General features: G+C 40.0%; 2 protein-coding genes across 3 annotated transcripts in view; both read right to left on the minus strand.

Annotated features, from left to right (window-relative positions):
• Positions 1 to 10,950, minus strand: part of mtm1 (myotubularin 1) — a 36,063-nt gene extending 25,113 nt beyond the window's left edge. The window contains exons 1-2 of one of the 2 annotated variants that reach the window (XM_053629047.1): positions 10,850 to 10,950; positions 2,856 to 2,947 (exon numbers count right to left, since the gene is read on the minus strand). In XM_053629047.1, coding sequence (XP_053485022.1) covers positions 2,856 to 2,924 — 69 coding nt within the window. In that variant the 5' untranslated portion in view covers positions 2,925 to 2,947; positions 10,850 to 10,950. The remainder of the gene's footprint in view (positions 1 to 2,855; positions 2,948 to 10,849) is intronic. The other variant, XM_053629048.1, reaches the window with a different exon arrangement.
• A 1,607-nt stretch (positions 10,951 to 12,557) lies between these two features.
• Positions 12,558 to 24,307, minus strand: part of si:ch73-211e3.1 (trithorax group protein osa) — a 34,172-nt gene continuing 22,422 nt past the window's right edge. Inside the window, exons 2-4 of the mRNA XM_053629050.1 lie at positions 17,674 to 17,784; positions 17,344 to 17,416; positions 12,558 to 17,170 (exon numbers count right to left, since the gene is read on the minus strand). Coding sequence (XP_053485025.1) covers positions 16,167 to 17,170; positions 17,344 to 17,416; positions 17,674 to 17,784 — 1,188 coding nt within the window. The 3' untranslated portion in view covers positions 12,558 to 16,166. The remainder of the gene's footprint in view (positions 17,171 to 17,343; positions 17,417 to 17,673; positions 17,785 to 24,307) is intronic.

Below are 24,307 nucleotides of genomic sequence, written 5' to 3' on the forward strand. Positions count from 1 at the left end.
CCTTTAACAACGCCACCAGACATCTGAATATGTTTTGAGAAAGACAAAATCCACCCCAACGCCAAAACTCTTATCTCTACTACTGTCAACCATTAATTCTTAATGAAGAAGTACTAAAATTATTCACTAAACTGCTATTTCACCAAGGTACTAAATTGATCCCGTATTAGCGCATGTATTGCCATAAATAAAGAATAGCTTTGAGAGCAAGAGAACAATTTACTGACACACAAAGTCTCCATTCAGAATAACAAGCAGAGCTCATGCTGAGAACAGTCACAATATAGCAGGTGCATGCTTGAATATTTAAGTAATAATTAATGAGGTTTAATTAATATGATGTAGGCTATTCAAGATGCCTATGCTGCAGGAAACCCCCCACAAAAACAAAACAAAATCAAGCCACAGACAAATTTAGCACGTTATGTGCATCAATAGCATAGCTGGACAGTTTAAAATAAGTCAGTGATGCCTGAAAAACCGTGAACTTTGCAACCCTGGTGACTTGTTTATGTTGTCAGAGAATTACAGGACACATCACTGTTTACACTGCAAATATTAAGTGGTCACATGCGTTTAGCAAGTCTCACTTGACCCTGCTAGCACCTGTATTTAGCACCGTCCACACATAAGACAAGAACCTAATACAGATGTTAATATCAAGTGTGAATGGGGCCTCAGTAGTACTGAAACACAAGGGGGGGGGGGAGATTTTCACTTAAATTCCTCATGTAAAAGTGCATGTGGAAAAAAGCTCGATGCACTGTGCAAGAGGAAAAAGAGAATAAGGGGGAAAAAGTGTGGTCAGAGAGAGAGAGAGAGAGAGAGAGAGAGAGAGAGAAATGGATGAATGGTTTTTTGATTGTAACAGAGGTGACACACACATGCACACACACACACACACAGGGCCTGGCACTATCGAGAACTGTCACTCTCACCTGCCAGGTGTTAGGAGGAGCACTAACATATGTACAGTCCAGCAGTGGTCCAGCTAAAAGTGTACCAGCATGCCAACTCCCTGTCTGCCTGCCGTTTCCCCACACCCAGCCAAGAGGACACCGTCTGCCAACAATGCCACCGTGTGTGTGTGTGTGCTCAACAAGCTCTATTCAGCTGTAATACTGCATGTGTCCCATTCTAGTTAAAAATATAATACAGCATAAATATTTGTGTTTTTCCACATAATACAGGATTGTCCAATGGACGTCCTGAAGGCTGCACTTCTACACAAATTTGTACTTTTTTGTACTACACTCCAACACGCCTTCCACTCCAACGGAGGCCTTGCTAATCCGCTGAGGAGCAGAATCAGGCGTGTTAAATGAAGTAGAAAGACAATTAAGCCTGTTTAACTAAAAATCCCATTTTTTTTAATTGTTTGATTAGGTGACTCTTCCATTTGAGAGCTGCTAGTCAGTTCTCCGCTCTGTACGGTAGGGTTATCATTTCATACATTATTCAACTCTTTAACCTGTTTATTATAATTCTATATTGTGAAAAAAAAACAACAACAACCTTGCAGTGATTTGTACAAGTGCAACTGCGTCATCTTTCCTGCACTATCTGTTATTCACACGTTTTGAGTCACACGATCCAGACCTGTACTACATTTTTGCAAATCATCTTAACTTGTTCACTAATCGATTGACTATTACGCTCATAAGGCTCGAACTGTTTTAAGTATATTCGCCAAAAAAATAAATAAATAAATAAATAAATAAAAATTAAAAAAAATTAAAAAAAAAAATGGAATGAACAGAATCTCATCAAGATGTCCAAATGATTGTGCTTGGTAAGTAAAACTATGTAAAAGATGTACTATAATTACATCATATCGCGACAATTTGAATTCGGTAAAAATTACATCCTGATGCAGAGTACTATGGGTGTGGTCAATGCATCAATAACACGTACCAATCCCATCAGCATTATCACATTATCAAGACACTGGACATTCAAATCACTTTCACAAGATGCTCCACCCGTTTTACAAAATGGCTGCCATATATTTTCCAGTTGCTGCCCATGTTATGTCCTAAGTCAGCTGAACCAAACTTGGAGAAAAGCGGCATCTACCTTCATCATCATACATGAGCTCAAACATGCCCATGATTGGTTAGTGTCACTGTGATTGACAGCGGAGAAATAGTAATGACATCCCTCCCACCCCGAAAGCACGGCCAGTTTTGCTCTCTAGGACTCCCAACCACTGCTGCGCCATCGCCAGGATTCGAACTTGCGATTCCAGACGATAGGACTAACCTTAGGCAACTACTATTTTGCTGCCAACATTCATTCTCCCACCACTACTGTAAATGAGAAGCATATGTGCTATGCGATATACTGATGTAGTTAAAATTGATTGTCTTTATCGATTACAAGGGAGTTCAGAATACTCACACAAAAAAAATATATGCTATATCAGTACTGCAAAGTCTAATTTAGGGATACAAAAAAAACTAGTAGTGTATATACTGTGCTTGCAATTTTGGACATTTCATTACATGTAATGTAAACGTAAACCTGCCTGAATGAATACGTGGTAATCCATGTTCGCTTCTGTATAGCACTACTGCGGATCCTATATAGCATAGGATGACACTGAAGAGCGTCAATTATTAATGCAAACAGAAAGTCTAGCCCACCCAGACCGAACGGAGAAAAGACCATTGTCACTGTTCGCATTGTACACGATAACAAATTTAACCTGCAGCTTTGAAATGTGCTTTGCAAAACAAGCCACAGAAATATGAAGAGGACTCAAGACTAACTAAACCTCAACAGAAAGCAAGTGTTTATATTTGTGCAGTTGAGAGAACATAGTGATAGTGGCTGTAAAAACAGTATGCACACACGTTTTGGCTGGAGCTGTTCTTCAGAGAACTGGAGATGTAACTCGGTATAGGAGCTGGAGCTGAGGCCATTGCTGGGACTACTGCTTCCACTACTGCAAAAACAAAAACAAACAAAAAAAAAAACAATCAAACAATCAAACAAACGAAACATAACAAGGCTGGAGGAACCTTAGACATACAAATCAGATAAGCCAAAATGTAACCCAAGATAAAAATATAAAAATGTGAAAAATATGACGCATGATTCATAACTAGGCCAATATGTAACTAGACCAAAGCATTATTGACTCATTACTTGTTCTGACGATACAAAAGTTTTGTATTGATGCCACACATATTACATATCTCCTCCACAACCAAATATAGCCCTCAGCGAGAAGAGGACGTGGGGGGTAGGGGGGGGCAGGCTTGACAATAATGTGGCTTAGTCAATCATATCTGATATCCATGAGTCACAAGTTCTAGTTTGAGCCAGACAGAGGTGTTACAGTTTGAAATTTTCACTCTATGCGATCCTAGTCCAAAAATATCACAGTGTTTATCAACCTTTTGAGAGGCAGAAACTGGCCATGGTCTCTGTATGAGCTCATGTATGCGGAAGAGGGCAGATGGCGATTTCCTCTGAGAGAGTGACACAGTATAAGCAGCTGTTCAAAAACATGTGGTTGTCTGGCTTCACATGTCTCAGTGACGCATGTATTAGAGTTCATTCTCCCCGCTTGATAGGTGTCGTATGATATGGGACAGTTGGTTGGTGGGTAGGAACTGGCAGGTGATCAAACAGGGGACCAGGTATAAAAAAAATTTTTTTATTTAAATGAACGTGAAGACAGCGATAGACTGAATTAATCGGTATTGTGAAAAAGTGAAACATTAGCAGGGAAGTAGCCATTCTATCATACAGTGTGACTAACACAGAAACCATGACATTGTAACAACCATAGTGCCAGAGACAACAAACTCCAGTGCCAGAATAAACAGCAGAATTTAAGGGATGTTCATAAAACACTGCTTTAATTCAGCTCTTCACAGCAATTCGACATCACTGCTCCATATTGACAAAGTCTCATAGTTTCTGGTCACCGATTAGGAATGAGACGCATGTACTGCTGGACAAGCAGGACAGTTGAACAACAATGATTTGGAAAATTTGGGGATTTTCCTTCAGGCAGTAATAAATCAAGGGTTCTGAGGTTGGAGAAAATATAATCAGCAACACATTATTAACATATTGCAAAAAAACACAACCTGTTAAACTAATTTCTGTGGAGCTTTCGTCACATTTTATCACTTGTCTAAGGGGGTTTTACCAGTTTTATCAAAAACCCCACTATGTGATTCACAGTTCTGACATAATGAGAGTGACGTGACACCAGGGTCCAAAGGTGTGAACTGGAGTGAAACCGGTGAGGTAAACATGTCAGAACAATGTTGTGAGTATGTGAGGCGAAGTGGTTAACCCCTCTGTTCTCAGGGGCTTGTTCTGGTTTAATAGAGTTTTGTCTATACTATCTTCTCTGTAAAGAATGTGCACATTGACCTTTAGGTTGAGATAGATAGCCGAGTCCTGACCTGCGTAATTTGCCCTCTTGTGTTGGAGACACACACTTAGTACATTTTTACAGTCCTTCCACTTGTGATTGTGAAGAGTCTGAGTGTTTTGACCTGTGTTAGGAATGCCATTATCACACCAAACATGTCCCAAAGTCTTTTATTCCTCTTACACCACAAACATTTGCCAACACTTACAATTTTAATGTATTTAATGAACGACACAATATACTTTTTAAAAACCATTTATAGTTACTTTTAATGTTGTGCAAAGATCCATGAGACAAAGTGATTCCTGTTATCACTTGTGTGAGTGGTGGGAGTCAAACAGCAATCAGTCTGAACCACTTTCCAGAAAACTACTGACTAAATTCTCATTACTGATTAGCAATAATGGATAAAAATTTTCATATCGCAAGGACGTCAGCTATTGAAAGAAACTGTATGTAAAACTTTTGTTTTACATGCATGTGATTTTTTTTGTGTGAAATGTGTACACCTAAATTAACATATGCCAATTTGTTCCTTATTTTACAATCTTTGAAAAAGGTTCAGCACCCTAATGGGTTTCAGTTTGTCCCAGAGGTTCCTCTTCCATACATAGTTGTGCACTCTCACAAATAAAGGTTTTTTCAGAAAAAAAAAAAAAATTACAGAAAAAGCAAACCCTTATGGTATGTATTAGAGATGTGACGATAATCTATAGATAGTTTAAAAACATCCGATGATCAGGGCCAATTATATCCTGTCAAGTAAAAGGGCAGGAAAACACATCGTATTCATGCTGTGTGTAAAGATGATGTCTCTTATGTGGAATGACGACAAAACTGCAGTTTGTAATCTCTGTAACTCCGTACTGCTAAAATTTCACACCGGACGCTGCAGCAGTGAAGCCAGAGTTTCGGCGTAGAGTCAATTTTTTTTGCCGCACTGCTTGTGCTGAATTAAAGCACCAGTACACCACTGAAAGATTTAAATGAAGATGAGTTGACAAAAAAGTACACATACATACACACACACACACACATATATATATACACATATATATACACACACACACACACACACACACACACACACACACATACATACATACATACATATATATATATATATATATATATATAGGACAGAAAAATATATTTGTTGTAGGGATGTCACGATACCAAAAATCTAGTAGTCGGTACCGATACCACCAAAAGTACGTGATACTCGATACCAAAGTCGATACCACGTTGTGGTATAAAATTAAAATAATAAAATAAAAAACTCTCCTGGAGGACATCCTCCTCTGGCTGATACTGGCAAAGGGGGGGGGGGTATTTTAATTATCCAACACTGTCTGATAATGAGTGGACGTGCACTCTTAAATGCGCGCGCACACACACACACATGCACCTTATACTCTGAATACAAGCATTAGTTTAAATTCACTGATATGGTGGCACGCCAAAAAGATTTATTAAAAGCATGAACATTTGAATAATTATTAGTGACATTAGGCTACATTTTGCTGACAGGACACGGGCTGAATGGCGATGCATGGTGGACAATTAAGAGGTAGTTTATAACACTGCAATGTGTTAGCATCGTTAACAAATAACTGGCTATTGCTAACATTACATGGAGCATAACGTTAGCTGGTTTCACGGCCACAATGCCAGCTGCCTCAAACAAACATAATATAGGACTGTCTTTCAGCTGCTTCGCCAAATTCCAGGTGTTTCCTCGCTTTGTTTGAAATGAACGATAGCATTGGTTGCACACCGGAAACCGATACTAGCTTTCCTCTCTTTTCCTCTCAACGAGTCGGGGCGGAGCTAAACTTGTTAAGCTAAGCTAATCTTCTGTAGTTTTTCCTGTGTGCTTGTAGGCGTTCCTTTTCTTCATCTCCACTTGTGGACCGACTAAAACACTTGCGCATATTTCCTGCCCCCATCAGGTCTGGAAGAATCGCAACCTCGTTACTGTCGGTACAATCGGTACCAACGGAAATGCTGAAAAACAAGTACCGTCACGTTTTAAGAATGTTGGTACCGACTTGGTACCGAAGTACCGGTTCTCGTGACATCCCTAATTTGTAGAGTAGTATATTTCATATCCAGTTAATGTTAATATATAAAGTTGATATTATATATTACCTGTTTGATGTTCAGTGAAATGCTTTTGTTTGTGGTGAGTGAATGTGAGACTAACAGGGTTTTTTTTTTTTTTAGAATTCAGTCAATGTTAATATGAATTAATAACATTCAATAAGTTACGGAATCTTACTTTAATCTTCAGAATTTAGTTCATGTGTTAATGTTAATTAGAGTAATGTGTTTTCTGTTTATGAGACCAGTTACTGTGAAACTATGTGTTGAAATGGAGAGAATAAAGTTTTTATTAGTATTTCTTTCAGAATTGTGGAATTAATTATTATTCATTTAAAAGAAAAGGCAGAACTATCGGTATCGGCCAATATCACTCTGCATAACCGGTTATCCGTATCGGCTGAGAAATTTTGTATCAGCGAATCTCTAGTATGTATCTTTTACCTAGAAAAGTGCATGTTGTGTAACTTTATTTAGTCTTCAATGTAATGGTCTTTAAAGTCTAATCATGCATCATAAACTAGTTCCAAAGCTTCCTAAGGACATATAAAAGGTACAAAACATGTCACCTTGCTAGTACAGGGTGAAATACAATTTGGTTCCATTTGGAGTGCAAATATAACCCCTTTAGAAAGCTAAAACCATTAACCATCCAAAGCACCCATTTTTCTAATGGTGTACTTGTGGCACGTTTCACAAAAGCACACTGAAATGTGTTTTGGTGGACGTATTAACTCATTGGTCAAAGCTGAGAGTCTGAATGTCAGAGAGCCACCAATGAACACTTGAGCAACACCTCAGCTGCTTGCATTATATTCTGTCCCAAATGTAAAAAGGGTTGGATTAAAACATGTCTACCAAATAAATACATATAAAGGTAAAACTATTAAAGCACATCAACAAGTGCATGGTTTTGCAGACAAAACAAAACTGAAACATTGGGAATTATTGGAAAAGTAAACGTGAGGCAGGTCCTGAAGTGAAATTTGAACATGACACCAAATCTTGAGTGTAGCATAACACAACAACAGGAAACAACTAACACAGCTTTCTGACTGGAGAAGTATATACTCTTCACCTACGCCTAAAACCAGAAGTTTGAAGTCACCACTCATGCTAAATTTAACTTACAGCGTCTGTAATTAAAAGCAAATCCAAAGCAACTCGACACCAAACCGAATAGCTGGCTGCATTGTGTTCTCCTACTTCACAGGGAAACCACTGCACACGTCGTAATAACATGACTTCATGACTGCCATTTTGTCTATATATGTATTTTAGATCATACAGATAATTCGGACACTGAGATGCAAAGTTAGAAGACTGAAACTGATAGTGCCTTGTACTAGTTATTTATCCATGATGACATCATTAGAGAAGGTATGGCATCACCTAATGCCATCATTATATGATCTAAAAGAGGATGGATGCTGTTATGAAGGCTTATGGGTAGGCACAGAAGTTTATATTAAACTTGTGTGGACAATAATAATGATAATAATAATAATAATAATAATAATACATCTGTCTAACGTACTAGTTAACTACATTAATTCAGACCAAGGAAAGAACTAGACTATGAATTCTCAGGGAGGGGGTGATTGTGTAGACACAGTCCTTATCATCTCTGGATAAAGTGCCTGATGGAGCACCTCATGTTTGAGCCTGCAACAAAATGTCATTAAGTGACCTTTCAGCTATGAGCTGTGGTGTTCTCCCCTTGCACGGCAATTAAAAAAAGATGCTAGCCAGGCCGAATTTCTTTATTTCTTCTTGAGATGCTTATCCATAAGATGGCTGTGTACTGTGTAACAGGAAAGGTATACAACAGCTTTGAGCTGAACGTTCTACCATCAGCCTGATTGTGCGTCTGCAGATGTGTAGTACAGCGGGCGGTGGGATTCAGATCGAGCAGCTTGTTATTGCATTATACCATGAAGCTACTTTTGAACATGTACGTGTCCCAAGAGTCTCCATACATAAGAAAATTAACACTTTTTAGCAAAATGTCTTCCAAAGTTTTTCATACTTAGTGCGCATATATATATATATATATATATATATATATATATATATATATATATAAAAATCAAATAACCTTTAAGAACGCCTTTGACAAAAGAAGAACGTATTGAAATCATTCTCGTGGCTGGATCGGAAAGCCGTCTCAAGGTTGTGATGGACTTTAGCAGGAAACATGGCGAGCACATCACACACTACGCTGTTGCCAAACTTATCCACAAATTCAAAAAGACTGGAAGTGTTGCAGACCGACCGAGAAGCGGACGTCCACGAACATCCACCGATGAAGACACAACTGACGTGGTGCTGGCAAACATAGCCGCCTATTTATGGAGACTTTTGGGACACCCTGTATTGGAAAATTCATTATGAAGTTGGGTTTATATTCTTATTCTGGTTGTTGCATCGGCCAGTCAACTACTAATACAAACCAATAAGCCTAGATACAAACTCTGCTTGTGCTGGGTACCCGAGATAGAGATTTGTTCACACGTGTATCAAACTCAGAAATATATTACATAATATATTTCTCTATTAATATCACTTAGCACCATGATGGTGTGCAGCTGCATCATTATGGCTCTTAATAACAGTGCAGATCACCATCAACTACTTCTAAGTGTGATTGTTATAGTGGTTATAGCTTTTATCTACAGCTCTAACTGAGCTTACTGATTCACTGAACGAGTTTAAATGTGCTTCTTTTTCAGAAGTTACTTAAAACCCTGCTGGAAAAAACATTACAAAGCATCACACAAATTCTAACATTTTCCACTACAAACCACCAGCTATTAACCATTAAAACCATTCCCATTACTAGCCCCACTGGTATCCACTAGACATAACATGCCACCAACTGAAGGCAACAAATTACCAGTAGAGAACCACAGGGACCATTACAGTTTCCATTAAAACCAATCCAATTCCCATTATAACCAGTAAAACCATTACACATGCTATGGGGAGGGTCCTATTGTTTTGTTTTGAGCAGGGAGTAACTTAAAAAGTACAAGAACGACACTTTGTTTATACGACATAAAATGTTTTTTTGTGTGTGTAAATGCTTTCGGGGAAAAGGTTCTGATAGGTTGATTCAATAAATATGCATACAATATTTAAAAAGCTGGATTCAACTGAACAAAATAAAAAATAAAATGAACGGTCAGTGCTGTGATGTTAAGGGAGTTTTCTGGAATTTTCTTCCCACTAGAAGAATGGCACGTGCTGGTAAACAGTTCATAGACTATTAGACCATATTTATAACTTGGTGTAATAAAAGGCATATTTGTTAAAAAAATAAATAAATAAATAAAAAATAAATAAAAAAAAAAACAAGAAAAAAAACCTTCCATTAATTATGGTGTTGGTTAAAATAGTTGTCTTCTTCGTTTTGTCCTAAAGATAAGCTAAGCTTTGCACTGAACTGTTAGCGAGAGTAGAAAGATGCCTTTCATTACTCCTTAGCAAAAGAGCAAAACTCGCTTGATAGAGAGAGCTCAGAGAAAAGAGGAGAATAGGATTAGCCCTAAACTTTCTGTTCCGGGACAACAACTTAATAAAACAGCATGGCAGCTCTGGCAAGTAAAACCAGCTGTGGTTACACACCGTTTTAATGAGTCCAGAATATGAAGAAAAACACATCCAAAAGTGAAAGTTTCTCTGTTCGCCCTGACTAGCAACTCACACTGAGCTACACTCACACACATTAAGCGGCTCTCTAAACACACAGCTAGACGCCGCTACTTTGATGCGATGGAAAATTGGAGTTCAAAATAAAACATTCAAACCCCCATCTAACACGTTATACTAAATAACCCGATTATATATCAATACGCCATCAACGTGTGCACACGTGTAAAAACGGAACTTTTACAACTTCTCTCTGTTCCGTCAACAGAGTTTGGCGAACAGTCCGAGTTAGGACATGAAAGACTGTTTAGCTTGAAGAAGAAACAGTGCTGGAATGTTTTTTCCCATCCGCATTCTAACAAACCCAGCCTTCCGAGTGTGGACTGGCTAGTCGTGTCCCGCCTCCTGCACTGTGATTGGCTGTTGCTTCACTGCCCAATCAATTGCACGCATCTAACCGCGAAGTGCTAGTCAAGCTTAACGAGGAGGCGGGGTTTATCCGAAAATAGGTGGAGAAAAAAACGCGTAGGCACCGTGTTATTACCAGGAAATAGCTCGGGCCTATCTGAAAGACTGCTCCCAAGTGGCCCATTTAATCAAGACCCAAAACTCTGCAGACCAAGAATATAAAAGAAAAGCTCGTATAAAGAACACGAGTGAACCGGACACAAATTCTCGCTTGCTAACGCGTATACTCACCGGATAACTGTAATTGTCCGTTGCTGAAATGGCCAGTCTGTTTAACACCGCCGCAGGAAGCGCTCTGCCCGAGTCATGTGACCGCGCTCAGCACCCTGATTGGCTGCTTGTCAAGTCAGACACTCCGACAATTTAAAGGAGTTGAATTTTTGCTCGGACTATAAATAAGTGTCAGTATGGCGTAAAATCAAACTCAGAACCAGAACTTACTGCTGCTTCAAGTCATGTTATTGAGAATTGAATCTGAATTCCCCTGTTTTATTACACTAGCAGTTCAAAGTTCAATCAGTATGATATTGTGACTGCCTTACATGCCATGGAGAAGTAAACCTAGCTTGGATCTAGGTTATATCCAGACCTTATGTGAGTACAGTGGATATGTTCTCCTGAATTCACACAACCTGATTTTATTTACTATCATTATTATTATCATTTTTATTTAAAAAACAAACAAACAAACATCCACATGAATATGGGATGACTAATTCTAAGCATCTTATATTTTGATTCCAGTGAATCTGATTTGAAATCATAAAACAGGGGACAACATTATTTAATAGCTCCAGTTCTTTCAGAACATTTTCTGAATGCTAGACCAGTGATTCTTTCAGGACAGTACTTCATTCATAAAGCCAACAATGTAGGAACTGTGCTATTCACACGTGTTATTACATGAAGTTCTCAGTATTACAATCACGGAACTTTGACTAAAACAAGTTTACAGTTGAGCTGGGCCAGTCCTAAGGGTCTAGTTCCTAGTTTGTCATTGTTGGCATGAGAATAATATCAAAATATCTTTTGAATCTTTTCTGGTAAAGACACGTGACACAGTATAACCTTTAAAATAGCGAAACAAAATATGGACTAGAAATATATTCGAGAGTGAATGGTTATCTTGCCTGAAAACTCTCATTTTGGAATGAAAGCTTTTCTCTATAAAGCAGCATGAAGCTGTATTATATTAATATTATTAATATCTCCATCAAGCCATGGTATGGTTTACATTCCTAACAAGTTAATGTACCCGGGTTCAGCTCTGCTTGCTGTTTACATAAACCAAAGGTAGCAGAGCTCTGCTTTCCTGTGTTACATTACACACTCAAGCAAATGGTTCAACAGAGGACAGACTTAGGGTACTAGGTCTCATAAAAGTGACAACTGGGAAGCCATAAAATGTTAAGTTCCTCTGATTACACAGCAGACTATGCCCTGTTTTACCCATGTGTCCATTTGTTTCTCTCAGATGTGAAGCAGATGGATAAAATTAAAGTCTTTTACACTAAGCAAATCACTGGATTTCTATCGTGGGTTATGGCTTATGCTTCTTTAAACACACAGACACAGAATGGTCAGAAGGACATTATAGTCAGTAGTTTATCGGTCTCAGAGAGAGTTGAGTTAAGCTTGCACAGAGTACAGACGCAATCGTAGTGACTGTCAGCAGTTGCCCTACTACTGCTAAAATATGTGTCCATGAAGTATTTTGTATTTCCTGAATAACACAGGATCTAGGCTACACCCTGAGCCTGCTTTCTTTCACTTGTACTCACGCACAGTTCAGCGTACAGCGAGCTTTTATATATATATATATATATACATATATATATATATATATATATATATACAAATCGGAAGATATTTTAGAGGTGTTAATGGGCTGTCTCATTGCCATTACTGACTTCCTTCCTGTCTTAGCTATGAGGCTGTGCAGAGCTGCTGTGTCATTACTAAAGGAACACTTTGCTTTTGACTTGCTTTCTACACTATGCAATTGAGCGTGTAAATGCACTGTGTTTGCAGTTAATAATGTCACAGTGTTATAGTTTGTGGCCCATTTGACATACATTACTCTTTGTACATCTACATTTCTCATCTCTAAGGAAACAAATGCAGGTGCAACAGTGTATCAGCAAGCAATGTGGAAGCAAAACTATCATCTTGACCTCAGAGTGAAACAAATTAAACAAAAATAAAGAAGCGAGATGCAGTGGAGTGTTCAGAATGTTGATGCTATCAGGAAGATCTCACCAACTAGCAGGTCCTGTGTGATTCTTATGTATGCTATAAATGTATGCTGAATTAAGCGCAGTAAAATGTAAATATTCAGCACTATTTTACATAGATCTTCTCCAAACTCATGTCACAAAGTTGGATGCACACAATTGTATAGAATGTCTTTGTAATGATAATGAGTCTTTATTGGTCACATATACATTACAGCAAAGTGAAAGTCTTTTTCTTCGCATACCCCAGCATGTCAGGAGGTTGGGGTCAGAGCACAGGGTCAGCCATGATACAGCACCCATGGAGCAGCGAGGGTTAAAGGCCTTGCTCAAGGGCCCAACAGTGGCAGGTTAGCAGTGCTGGGGCTTGAACCCCCGACCTTCCGAGCAGTAACCAAGAACCTTAACCGCCAAGCCACCACTGCCCCTTGTATGGTGTAGCATGATAGTTTTCCACCACTAGAATTAAGGGGTCTAGACCAAACCTGTTCCAGCATGACAATGCCCCTGTACACAAAGTAATGTCCATGAATACAATGGTTTGTCAAGGTTGGAGTGGAAGAGCTCGAGTTTCCTGCACAGAGCCCTGACCACAGCCCCACTGAAACTACCTTTTGGATGAACCGAAATGTTGACTACACCCTAGGCCTCCTCACAAAACATCAGTGCCTGACCTCACTAATGCTCTTGTGGCTGAATGAGAACAAATCCCCACAGCCACGTGCCAAAATCTAGTGGAAAGCCATTTCAGAAGAGTGGAGGTTATTATAGCAGCAAAGGAGGAATAAATCTGGAATGGGATCTTCGGTAAGCACATATGGGTACGATGGTCAGGTGTCCATAAACTTCTGGCCATATAGTGTATCATAGTTGGTCTTGCAATTGTATTGAATTGTGATCGTATTTCCATTGTAATACACATTAATACACATACTTTAAGTAGATCATCATTGTTAAGGTGATGATGGATCCAGAGCATATCCTGGGGACACTGGGCACATCCCCACTGCTGAGAGTGTGCGGTGGCAACGCTACCCACTGCAGCACAGTGCTGCCCGCATAAAATATTATGAACAGGAAACAAGGTTCCTAGAAACCTGGCTGCTGCAAAAAGCCATGCTGTTTCTGTTTGCTGTGGATATATTGGAGGCTTGTTCTTACCTACAGAACAAGGTGCTTATTTAATTTTAATGCAGAATCTGAACAGTCATCTGGGATCGTGATGTAATAATAACCCAGCAAAGCTGCTCACCTTACTTGATATTAGATCAATAAATGACAGATTTGAGGTGTAAGCAATAATGTAGAATCCCCAGTGTATTTATTAAATGGCAAATGCCAATAAAACAACATAGTAGTATTTTTTAAGTAACATTAAGTAGTTAACATAAGTGGTATTTTATTTTAAAATATTACTCCATATATAGTATTTCTGAATTTAATAAGGGCGTTTGACATTTATTAACATTTCTCTGTCTAGCCTACTAGAGTACTTAAGACTTACAGGTATAATACAGTGCCGATATAGTCTTCTAGCCTCTTCTATAGCTTTCAGTATTTTAACATTTCACATGCTGTACACAGACTTCGTAACATTTAGGGAACTTGACTGGGTAATCAGTAGTAATGATATAGCAGTGATGTAATGATATTAATGATCTAACAGGACACACATGGCCTTGTCCAAACATGAACTGCATCAATCAAGGATAATGCACTATAGATCACTTCAGATCACCAATTAAACTAAATTATGATCACTTGATTCATGTCTCATTTGTTAGTTACTCTGTGATTTGTTTCTAGTGGCTACTTTGCTACTTGAAGAGCAAACACGTCCAGGGAGCCAAAATCTATTTAACAGCTTTGGATCAAAATCAGGATGTGTGCAAATAAGGATTTAAAAAAATTGCAAACTGAAATCAATATGAAAAAGCACCCATCACCCATTTTTTGCATTTATACAGTTTATTGTTCAATCTAAAAAATAACAAGACAAAATTGAATAATCACAGAGAAAGCACAAATCAGAATGGCCTAAAGTTCATGCCCTTAGCCAAAAGACCACGAACAAAGGGAAACCCAGGACTCTGGCACAAAACACTTGGGGCTAGTGTATGCAGTTTTAAGTGGTATTTGTGGCAAATCTCTTACATAATGGATGGTGGTACAGTATTTTCAAAATGCTGAAAACTTGAATAGGCTTAGTGTAGATTTTGTACACTAATGTTGACATATAGATGAGTAATGTGTACATACTTGCACCTAAAGATATAAAATCCCTATATGATGTGACCCCTTTGTCAGGCAGATATCCCCACATGATACAGATTATGACAAAGACAAGAACAATGTCTAGTGCAAAATGTGTTGGAATAGAAGACACAAATAGGGGACCACTGGACTTTTGTAGTGCAAGTAGTGTCAGAAATTGACCTCACAAATTTTCTTTAGCCACACAGGAGTACCAGAAGTCCAGTTATGTCAAAACCATAACGAATATTTCAACAATGTAATACATAGTATTACTGCAAAAACTAACAATATTGTCTTGCATATTACAAATTACAATAGAGTTTACAAGATCAATTGAATTGTTTTATTTTACAACATTGTTTTCGTCTTCTTCATATACTTATCATTTTGATTATTTACAAAGGAAATCTAAAGAATGTATTTGCACAAAAGAAGTATAAATATGTCTACTTCCCTTTTATATGTTACAGTTTACGAAAACATATTTTACAAAATAGTTTACCATGTACATAATTAAGCCCCTTTTGAAATACCACCAAACAGCTCACATGAGAAATTACTACATCAGGTGTATTTCCACGGTGATAAACAAGCCATCAAGCTTTTTGATGTGGTCCAACCATGTGAACTGCACCAGGTTATTATATTTCATGAATGAATGCCCTCATTTGCTTTGCTGTGAAAACACTGATCAGCTCATTACACAGTGTCCAAGCCCAGCGGAAGCAGATTATCAACTGTCCTTAAAGACAGTTAAAGCACAATTATTTAGAGAGCAAACCCTTGAGCAATCTTTGACATGAGAACTTTAGGGCAGCCAGCATACTAGGTGTTGACTATTATAAATGCCTTTCAGGGGCACTGTTTTCTGACCCTAGCCATGACTGCAAAATTGTTAAAAAGTAGCCCAGATCTCAGTGACCAGCTTCATTACAGGCACATAGCAGTGTCTGATTCCAACCTTTCAATTCTCACTTGTATAGGATAGTTATACAGGCTTGGTTTGGTACCTTCTCAAACAATGGATTTCTAGCTGCCCAGCAATTTTTTGACTTTCCCTATGAGTTCTGCTCTAGGTATTCATCAATCATGTTAAGGTTGTTGAGCCAGTCATCATTGGAACCCACTAAAGTGTCTATGAAGTCCACCTCGCCTCCTCCAGCTCCCACGGGTCCTTGAGGTCCTACAGTCATGCTTCCATTGCTCTGGTGCTGGGCTGGATAGTCATAGGAGGCTAGTTTACTTCCTGGATTTTGTCCAGAACTGTAGCCTTGCGTCAGACTGTGTTTGTCCACTGAGGGATAGCTTGGGGGTGCCATGCCATGAACTGGGTCCATCATAGCCGGAGCTCCAGGCTTCATGATGTCCAAAGTGGTCAGAGGACCCCGCATCCGAAGGCCCTGCTGGCTCATGGAGGGAAGAGGTTGCCCAGGGGGCATCTTTTGCATGTGTCTGCTTACCATGCCTGGAGCTAGCTGGTTTGGCGGAGGTCGAGCAGCAGCAAAGTTGGCTGGCATTCCTGGTCTCTGTGGGTACTGAGGTGCTCCACAACCTGGAGGTGCTCCTCCACTGGGGAAGAGGTGCTGGTGGTTTACAGGGTCCATGTGTGGGTGTGCCCCTTGTTGGCTCTGCCACAGCTGGGTTTGTGAATGTGGTTGCTGTTGAGAGGCACACATCATGCGTGGAGGAATAGTGGTGCCTTGATGCAAAGCTTGCCGGAGGTGGTTAGTTGGACCCCCTCCCAAGCTTGGTCCAGGAATCACCGGTCGAGCTACAACGTGTCCTGGGTGGGTAGGCTGTCTTGGAGGACCTCCCACTCCCATCAAGCTCTGGCTTGGGCGCATGGGCATCCCTAAGTCTTGTGAGGAATGGTAGAATGGTTGCTTGGGGCCAGTTGCACCCATGTAGGGACCAGAGTGGCCCACCTGGGATAAAGATCCAGGGGGAAGATTCATGCGATTGGGTAGTATGGAGCCACTGTGGGATATCATGGCGGGGTTGGGATGCTGGGGTGCACCCATAGGGTAACCACTACATTCAGGGGGTATAGTTCTACCTGGACCTGTGAGAAAAAATAGAGATGTCTTGAGGAACACCATAAGAGCTCTATCATCTCCACATCTCTATTCCTTGCCTTCTTTTTCACAACTGCACAATTTTAAGTATAAAATGAAAACAATTATAAGACAGTTTTGGTAATAATAACTACAATATGTAGGCATGTTGTATCACTACCTTGAAACGGTGCCACCTGCTGGCAATCTGGCATCTGTCCCCCATTCATTTGCTCTATCTGCCTTTGCTTTTCCTGCACAAGACAGAAATTATTACCAATATAGTCCAAAAAAAAAAACCTAAAGGCAAAAGCAGATGCTATGGGGTCACACAGTTCTAACAATTTGGAGTAAGGTAGTAAGAGTGGAATAATGGTTTACTGTATCAGATCATCAGAATGTGAGCATAATATTCAGCAAATGGTGGAAGTATATCTATGCAACCGCAATACAGACAGTCACTGGTTACAGAAAAAACACTGTTGTTACATTATTGGGTTTTTGCACTGACCTGCTTCCTCATTAGTTGAGTCCTCAGCAGCATATTATAGTTACTGGTCTGCCCTGCACGAGGCCCTGCAGAGGGGTCTTGAAGATGCGGCACCATCCCTACATTCTGTTCCTGCGTGAGAGAGAGAGAGAGAGAGAGAGAGAGAGAGAGCGTGAGCGATTCAGCTTACATTCCATTTCCATACTTGGTTATCAGTCTCACAGGGAAACATCTGATAATGTCTAAAGTATGCATGCTCTGATGGCAGAATTAAAATACAGTGTCTATCACACTCTCCTTGCTCATTTCATTTTCTAAAGGCAATCATGTACAAATGTAGTTTATATCTGAGCTTATATCTCAAAAGAATTGCCTAGATCAAGAACTCGGTTCTTGCCACCACACAACACCTCAATCATGCATGTTTGTTCATCATAGGCTTCTTCTTCCAGCTGCTTGGGCCACAAATATCTGTAAATAACCAGAGAGAACTCAAACCAGCCCCCATTTCCCAGAGCAGTGGACTGTTGTTTGCATTGGCTCTGCTTGAATGCTGCACCCATCCAGTCTTCCAGTCTGAGCAGGCATTCCCATATTCCCATACTCTGATTCCCACAACTAAACAAACAAACTCCCACCACAACCCCTTCTTTAACTATCCTGCCATGCCTGATCTAGGCTGGCTAACCGTAGTCATAGCCTAACCTTGAACAATTGTAATTGAAAATTTAATTCAAGTTGATCTCTAACAACAAATCTTACATTCGTAATTAATAGCAAACATGAGTATGAACATCACCACCATGCATGCTATCTTTCAAGGTGCTAAAATGGCCTTTTGTGTACATGAGTGTGTGCTGTGGGTAGGGGTTGTGTTGCTCTACTGAGGAAATGAATGGCCTGTGTCTGCAGCACCACTGCTGATAATTGCTATTGATCGTACACCTCACTCCTGGCAATATGCAGCTGCAACAAAGAACGGACAAATCCTCTTGTTAGAGTAACGGCTACCTACCAAGACCTGAAGACTGCCATTTCAATCAAGTGCCTAAGAGAAACAGAAGCCATTTCAGCAGCTACTTTTATTTGTCTAGGGTACAACAGATTGTCGTATGGGCTTCTCTTTATGTTCTACTAAATACATAGAGTAGTATAAAGATGTTTCTGCTTCTGCAAGAAGTATGTCATTTATTCCTGAACGAACACTAGATGGCATAAGGTGCACCCTTTCAAACAAACACAGCACATGCCTTGGAAGCTAATGTTTCCAGATTACATGGTTTACCACCCACTTAAGCTTTTTTGCAATCATATTTGGTTTATATAAAAAAGGATTTGGCATTTGGCCGAAAGAGTCATTTGGAAATCCTGTTAACTGATATCACCAAAAAACAGTGTTTCCTCAGCAATCAACCCACATTACACATTTATATGTGAGAGGGATTTTGGCATACCTCAGAAATGAGTGCTAGGTCTTGTTCACACCAGACTGTTTTGTTTATGTGGAAAGCCCGTGTCACTTATTGTATAGAAGGTTTAGGGAGACAAAAACAAATGATCTCTTTCTTGTTTGTTGCATTGGCAGCAATAAGCTATGCTAGAGTAGGGACATGACCTGATCTATTACAACCTCATAAGCAGCAAAGTTAATGCTATATCATGACAACTCTGGAATAGTTGTACAGTTAATATTTTGTTACACCAGAGGCATAACATTTGTGTGATAATGACCTAGCAAAATAAACATTATTACGAGTACAATATGTTTCTTGAAATACGCCAAAGGGGTAGGAACAACCATTTTAATCCTATCAGTTTCCCTTATTAAATAATTCAGTACAAGCCCTGCTGCTGTGGTTTTCTGTCATTCTCTTTGATAATGTTAAGTTGTAAACAAATACTATGATACTTTTGGGTTGTATGGTTACCATACTGTGAATTTTTCATATCGCTTCCTGCCTACTTACAGGCAATGGAGAGCATTCCCTGCTTGCACAAAAGGCTCAGCTTCATTATTCTAAGCTGCTGAAATGAATGCTAAAAGGAGGGGAGGAAAAAAAACAAACAAAAAAAACATGACGGTCCTTCATATGAAGATGACTTATGTTGCTGTTGTTGCAGTATTGGAACATTAAAAAAAAATCTCTATTCCTCACTCATGACAACCTCTGGCAACCTCCTTTCCTAAGTAACACACGCACATGCACACGCACACACACAAGCGCACGCCTTCTGTTTTATGCATAACAGTAAGCTTTTCATTCATTGCATTCAGGGTGCATTTAATAGGTTAGACATCACGACGGAGGTTATCGAAGCAATCCGCTCCCTTAGCTGGCAGGCACAAAGCAACTGTGGCAGAGAGAGAGAGAGAGAGAGAGAGAGAGAGAGGGAGAGAGAGTGTGTGTGTGTGTGTGTGTGTGTGTGTGTGTGTGTGTGTATAAAAAAGGAACAAAGGGAGAGATAAGTTCCCCCCTGTGGCATCCAGTGGAGCGGAGAAAATCTTGAATTTAAATAGTGTGTCTTTCTCAAAAGCCATCGTTTTATCAGCACACTGCCCTGTCATTCAGCAACTGTATACCATCAATACAGTACACATAACAACCTGAAAAGATCAAGTGTGTGCACAGTTCTTCTCTTAAAGGTGCAAATAAGATTAATAAATCAATAAGCTAAGGAAAATCGCCTACTCTTCAAGCGATATAAGAAAACAGACATTTTTTAATCTTTGTCGCATAATACCATTGTCGCATAGTGAATTGTAGCATTTACTCTCTTTGTTTGTACGCTGTTTGGCAGCTAAAGGCATTTGGATTTTGTGTAGCCCTGACCTCCTGTGTTTGACCTTGCTCCCAGCACTGTGTATTGTGCAGTGACCATGTAGCTGTACCTATCCTCACGTCCACTCGCTGACGACAGACCTTAATTGCACCAAACATATGCAGCTGATCGAGCAAAAAAAGCTTAATGGACCCATTGAGACACCCATTAAAGCCTCATGTTTCTCTTTCTGAAAAGAGTGTGTCTTTTTCTTTTTTTCTTTTCTTTTTTATATACACTGATCCCCCCCCACCCCCACCCCCCTTTTGACCACATCCCCACTTCCCAGGTCTTGGAGTGGATCTAAATGAAATCATTGACGACTCAGTATGTGTGTGTGTGTGTGTGTGTGTGTGTGTGTGTGTGTGTGTCTGACACATTTGTTGAGGCATGCTAAACTACAGCGGTGAGCCATCTGCACCATTCTTACATCTCACCATGGAAGCACACACTTATACACACCGGCACACCCAGTTGTGCTAAACATAGGCCGAGCTAAAGTTGAACTGTCATGGGAAACAGTGAGTGACAGTGATGAAGAAGACAGTGGGAAGGACAGACAAATAGAGACAGTCTTTGTGTAACCTCATCATGAGCAGGTGTGCGAGTGTGTGACAGTAAGGCATTGAGGGAGTGTAGGAAATAAAGACGGAGGGGAAAAAAAGACAAAAAGAGACAAAACATGAAATAAAAGGGTAAGGAAGTGTGTGTGTGTGTGTGTGTGTGTGTGTGTGTGTGTGAGAGAGAGAGAGAGAGAGAGAGAGAGAGAGAAAGTAGGACAGAATAATGTACTGGAGAGAACTGAGCTGTGCACTTGCGTGTGTGAGTGTGCATGTGTGGATTGGCGTGGGTCCAGCTGTTGGAGCAGAAGCAGATACTAAACACACTGATTGCCACAGCGAACAGGCTTTTATCTCCACAGTAACCACGCTTAATGGAGAGACTGGACTGAAATGATGAGCAGCAGTGCAAGCATAATGCTACAGCTAATAACTACTGACTGACCATAAGTGTAGTCTTAGTAAATAGATTATTGCATGCTCATTTTCGACAGGAACATCAACCATTATAAATCAGATTCAACACAGCCTTGCACAGTAAGCTTTTAAGCACTTGTAAGCACTTTATCCTGGTCAGGGTTGTGACAGATCCGGAGCCCATCCCAGGAACACTGGGCGTGGGGCAGGAATGCACCCGGGATGGGACGCCAGTCCATCTGACAAACTCACATTCACACACAAGAGCAATACATCGACCAACATGTTGGTTTTTTTTGAGAGGTGGGAGGAAACCAGAGAACGTAGAGGGAACCTACACAGACACTGGCAGAACATGCAGAGAAATTCCACACAGACAGTAACCTGAGCTCCCCACTGCACCACTGTGCTGCCCCAGTAAATATCTGTATACACATAATTAGTAGATTTTAGTCCAAAACAAAAACCTTCCCCACAAACCAAACTTAAATTCTCTTATATTTGTCATTTGCATATTTCCCCCGACTAAATCATCACTCTATGAATGAAAACATCATAAAGCCATCGCCGTCCACCCCACCCCCTCATCCCCTCATCCCCCCATCCCCCCGCCCCATCTAACTAAGTGTTAGTTATCCCAAGTATATTTGGTTTCAGGTGAAATAAATGTCATTTCTGTCTTAGAAAGAATGATAATGCTCTAAAGACAAAAGAAAGTTCTCTGCAGTTTAATAGGGTTAAAGGAGCAGATTGTCATGTTGATAGCCCTCTGCTGATTATAAGGAGTATTGCAGTACGTGCAGTGAAAACACTGACCACTCATCCCGTTCTGCTGAACCAACCCCACTCCCCACTCACACAAACCCACACATATGTCTCATGGTTTGCCTTTTAGGAGGAGAATCAGCATTGATTAACAGCTCTGTTCTAAACGAGGGTGGGAATCATTTCCGGGCCAGAAAAATGTAACCTGAAATGAAGAAACTGTCCATTATATTGTATGATAATACTGAGAACCACAGAGTGTTTAAGGGTCTGTTTACAATGATATGATTATTACAGGTCTAGAAACACTTTTAAAATGATAAACTGTACATTTACGTGTTGAGTATTCACTTTATATTATGTATCTGCTTGTCTCTGGCTGGTAGGCAACCAAACGCAGTGTGTGTGTGTGTGTGTGTGTGTGTGTGTGATTTATTTGAATGACTAGAACAAGTATATTTATCTAGAAAGTGACACTTTGTTTGAGCATGAATGTGTGTATATAAGAGAGAGTGAGAGAGAGAGTGAGAGAGAACAAGCGAGTGCGAGACAGGGAATGGGGGGCAAGTTGGGCGTAAGGGGATGTTAATAAATATGACGCTTGACCTACTTCCAAAACAACACACATCAACCCTCAATCTCTCGCCGTCTCTCTCTGTGTATGTGTGTGTGTGTATGTGTGTGTGTGTGTGTGTGTGTGTATGTGTGTGTGTGTGTGTGTAAGACTGCCTTTCTGTGTAGCCTGGAGTTGGCAGCTTGTGCCATCCTTTATGCCAACTATCCACTGCTGCCCAACCACATTCTGTCTAACACAGGCCGGCCGACAGACACATACACACACACACACACACACACACACACACACACACAGAAACATGTGCAGCAAAAGCCAGTGTGCATTTATTTATTAAAAATGGGATGGAGTGTGTCATTAAAAAAAAAAACAGAAAAAGAGAGCAAAGAGAAAAAGAGGAGCTGAAAAAAGTAGCGAGACGATTTGTTACACATAAAAACAATTCCTGGTAGAAGCATTTCCTTGATGAAAAATCCAGCCATAACCAGCTTATAATGCCTGGTGTTTTCCAGCATGGTTAGAATACTAACCCTGCACCATCTCTAACGCTCTCGCTCTCACACACACACACACACACACAAACACACACCTGAAAGTGTTGGTGCCAGGCCAGTGTTAACTTGGCAGTGCAGTTGGTTTATTCACCATTCATTGGAGCTGCAGCTGGGTTCAGGCATGCAGTGCTGGGAATCGAAACTCACACCGAACTTGAGCAGAACCCACACACTCATATTATCAATCCCATTCTAAACATTCATACCATTAGCACTGGCTTCATCCTATTAGTGCAGCTTACTGAGCTCAGGCTTAACAGAGCATTTGGTGAAGCACTGATTAACATTGCTGTGTGTTTAGGAAAAAAAAAAAAAGATGCAATGGTTTCACACACTGGAGATCAATTTATCTTAGTGTATCAGTTTAGTACAGCAGAGAAGTGCTACTAATCTAACGGATTTATCCATGTTTCCCCACTGGAAGCTAGTTTGTTTGTGCTGTTCCTAAAACAGCCTCTTCATCATCCTGGAACCATCTCTCATATGCCATCTGTATTCCTCCCCCTCTCCTCAGGGCAAGGTCAGCAGGGACACACACACACACACACACACACACACACACACACACACACACACACACACATCCAGTCTCATCCACTGGCCTCAACTGTGCCTGTGGTTTTAAGTCACAGAATGATAAACTACCCTGGACTCAATAACTTATATTTATTTATTGTTTTTAAATTTGTAAATGGCTAACTCTGTCTGGGTGGCAGATTTTAAAGATATAAATTCGTATTTGGCCCAAATATGTTCAAACAGAGCAAAAGTATTCAGATTTGATCAGTAATTAGCGAAGAGTTATGCTTTGAATGTCATGTCAGGAAACAAGTTCGGTGTTCTACATGCTAATTATTCGAGGTGGGAACATTTAGCCACAGAGCCCGTGCGCTATACCAGCTAGCTAATTGAGCAAAATGTGTTATAATATCTTTGACAGGTTTAGCTACTGTTACATAAATATA

Source organism: Ictalurus furcatus, chromosome 7, assembly GCF_023375685.1.
Source record: "Ictalurus furcatus strain D&B chromosome 7, Billie_1.0, whole genome shotgun sequence".
NCBI classification, from domain to species: Eukaryota; Metazoa; Chordata; class Actinopteri; order Siluriformes; family Ictaluridae; genus Ictalurus; species Ictalurus furcatus.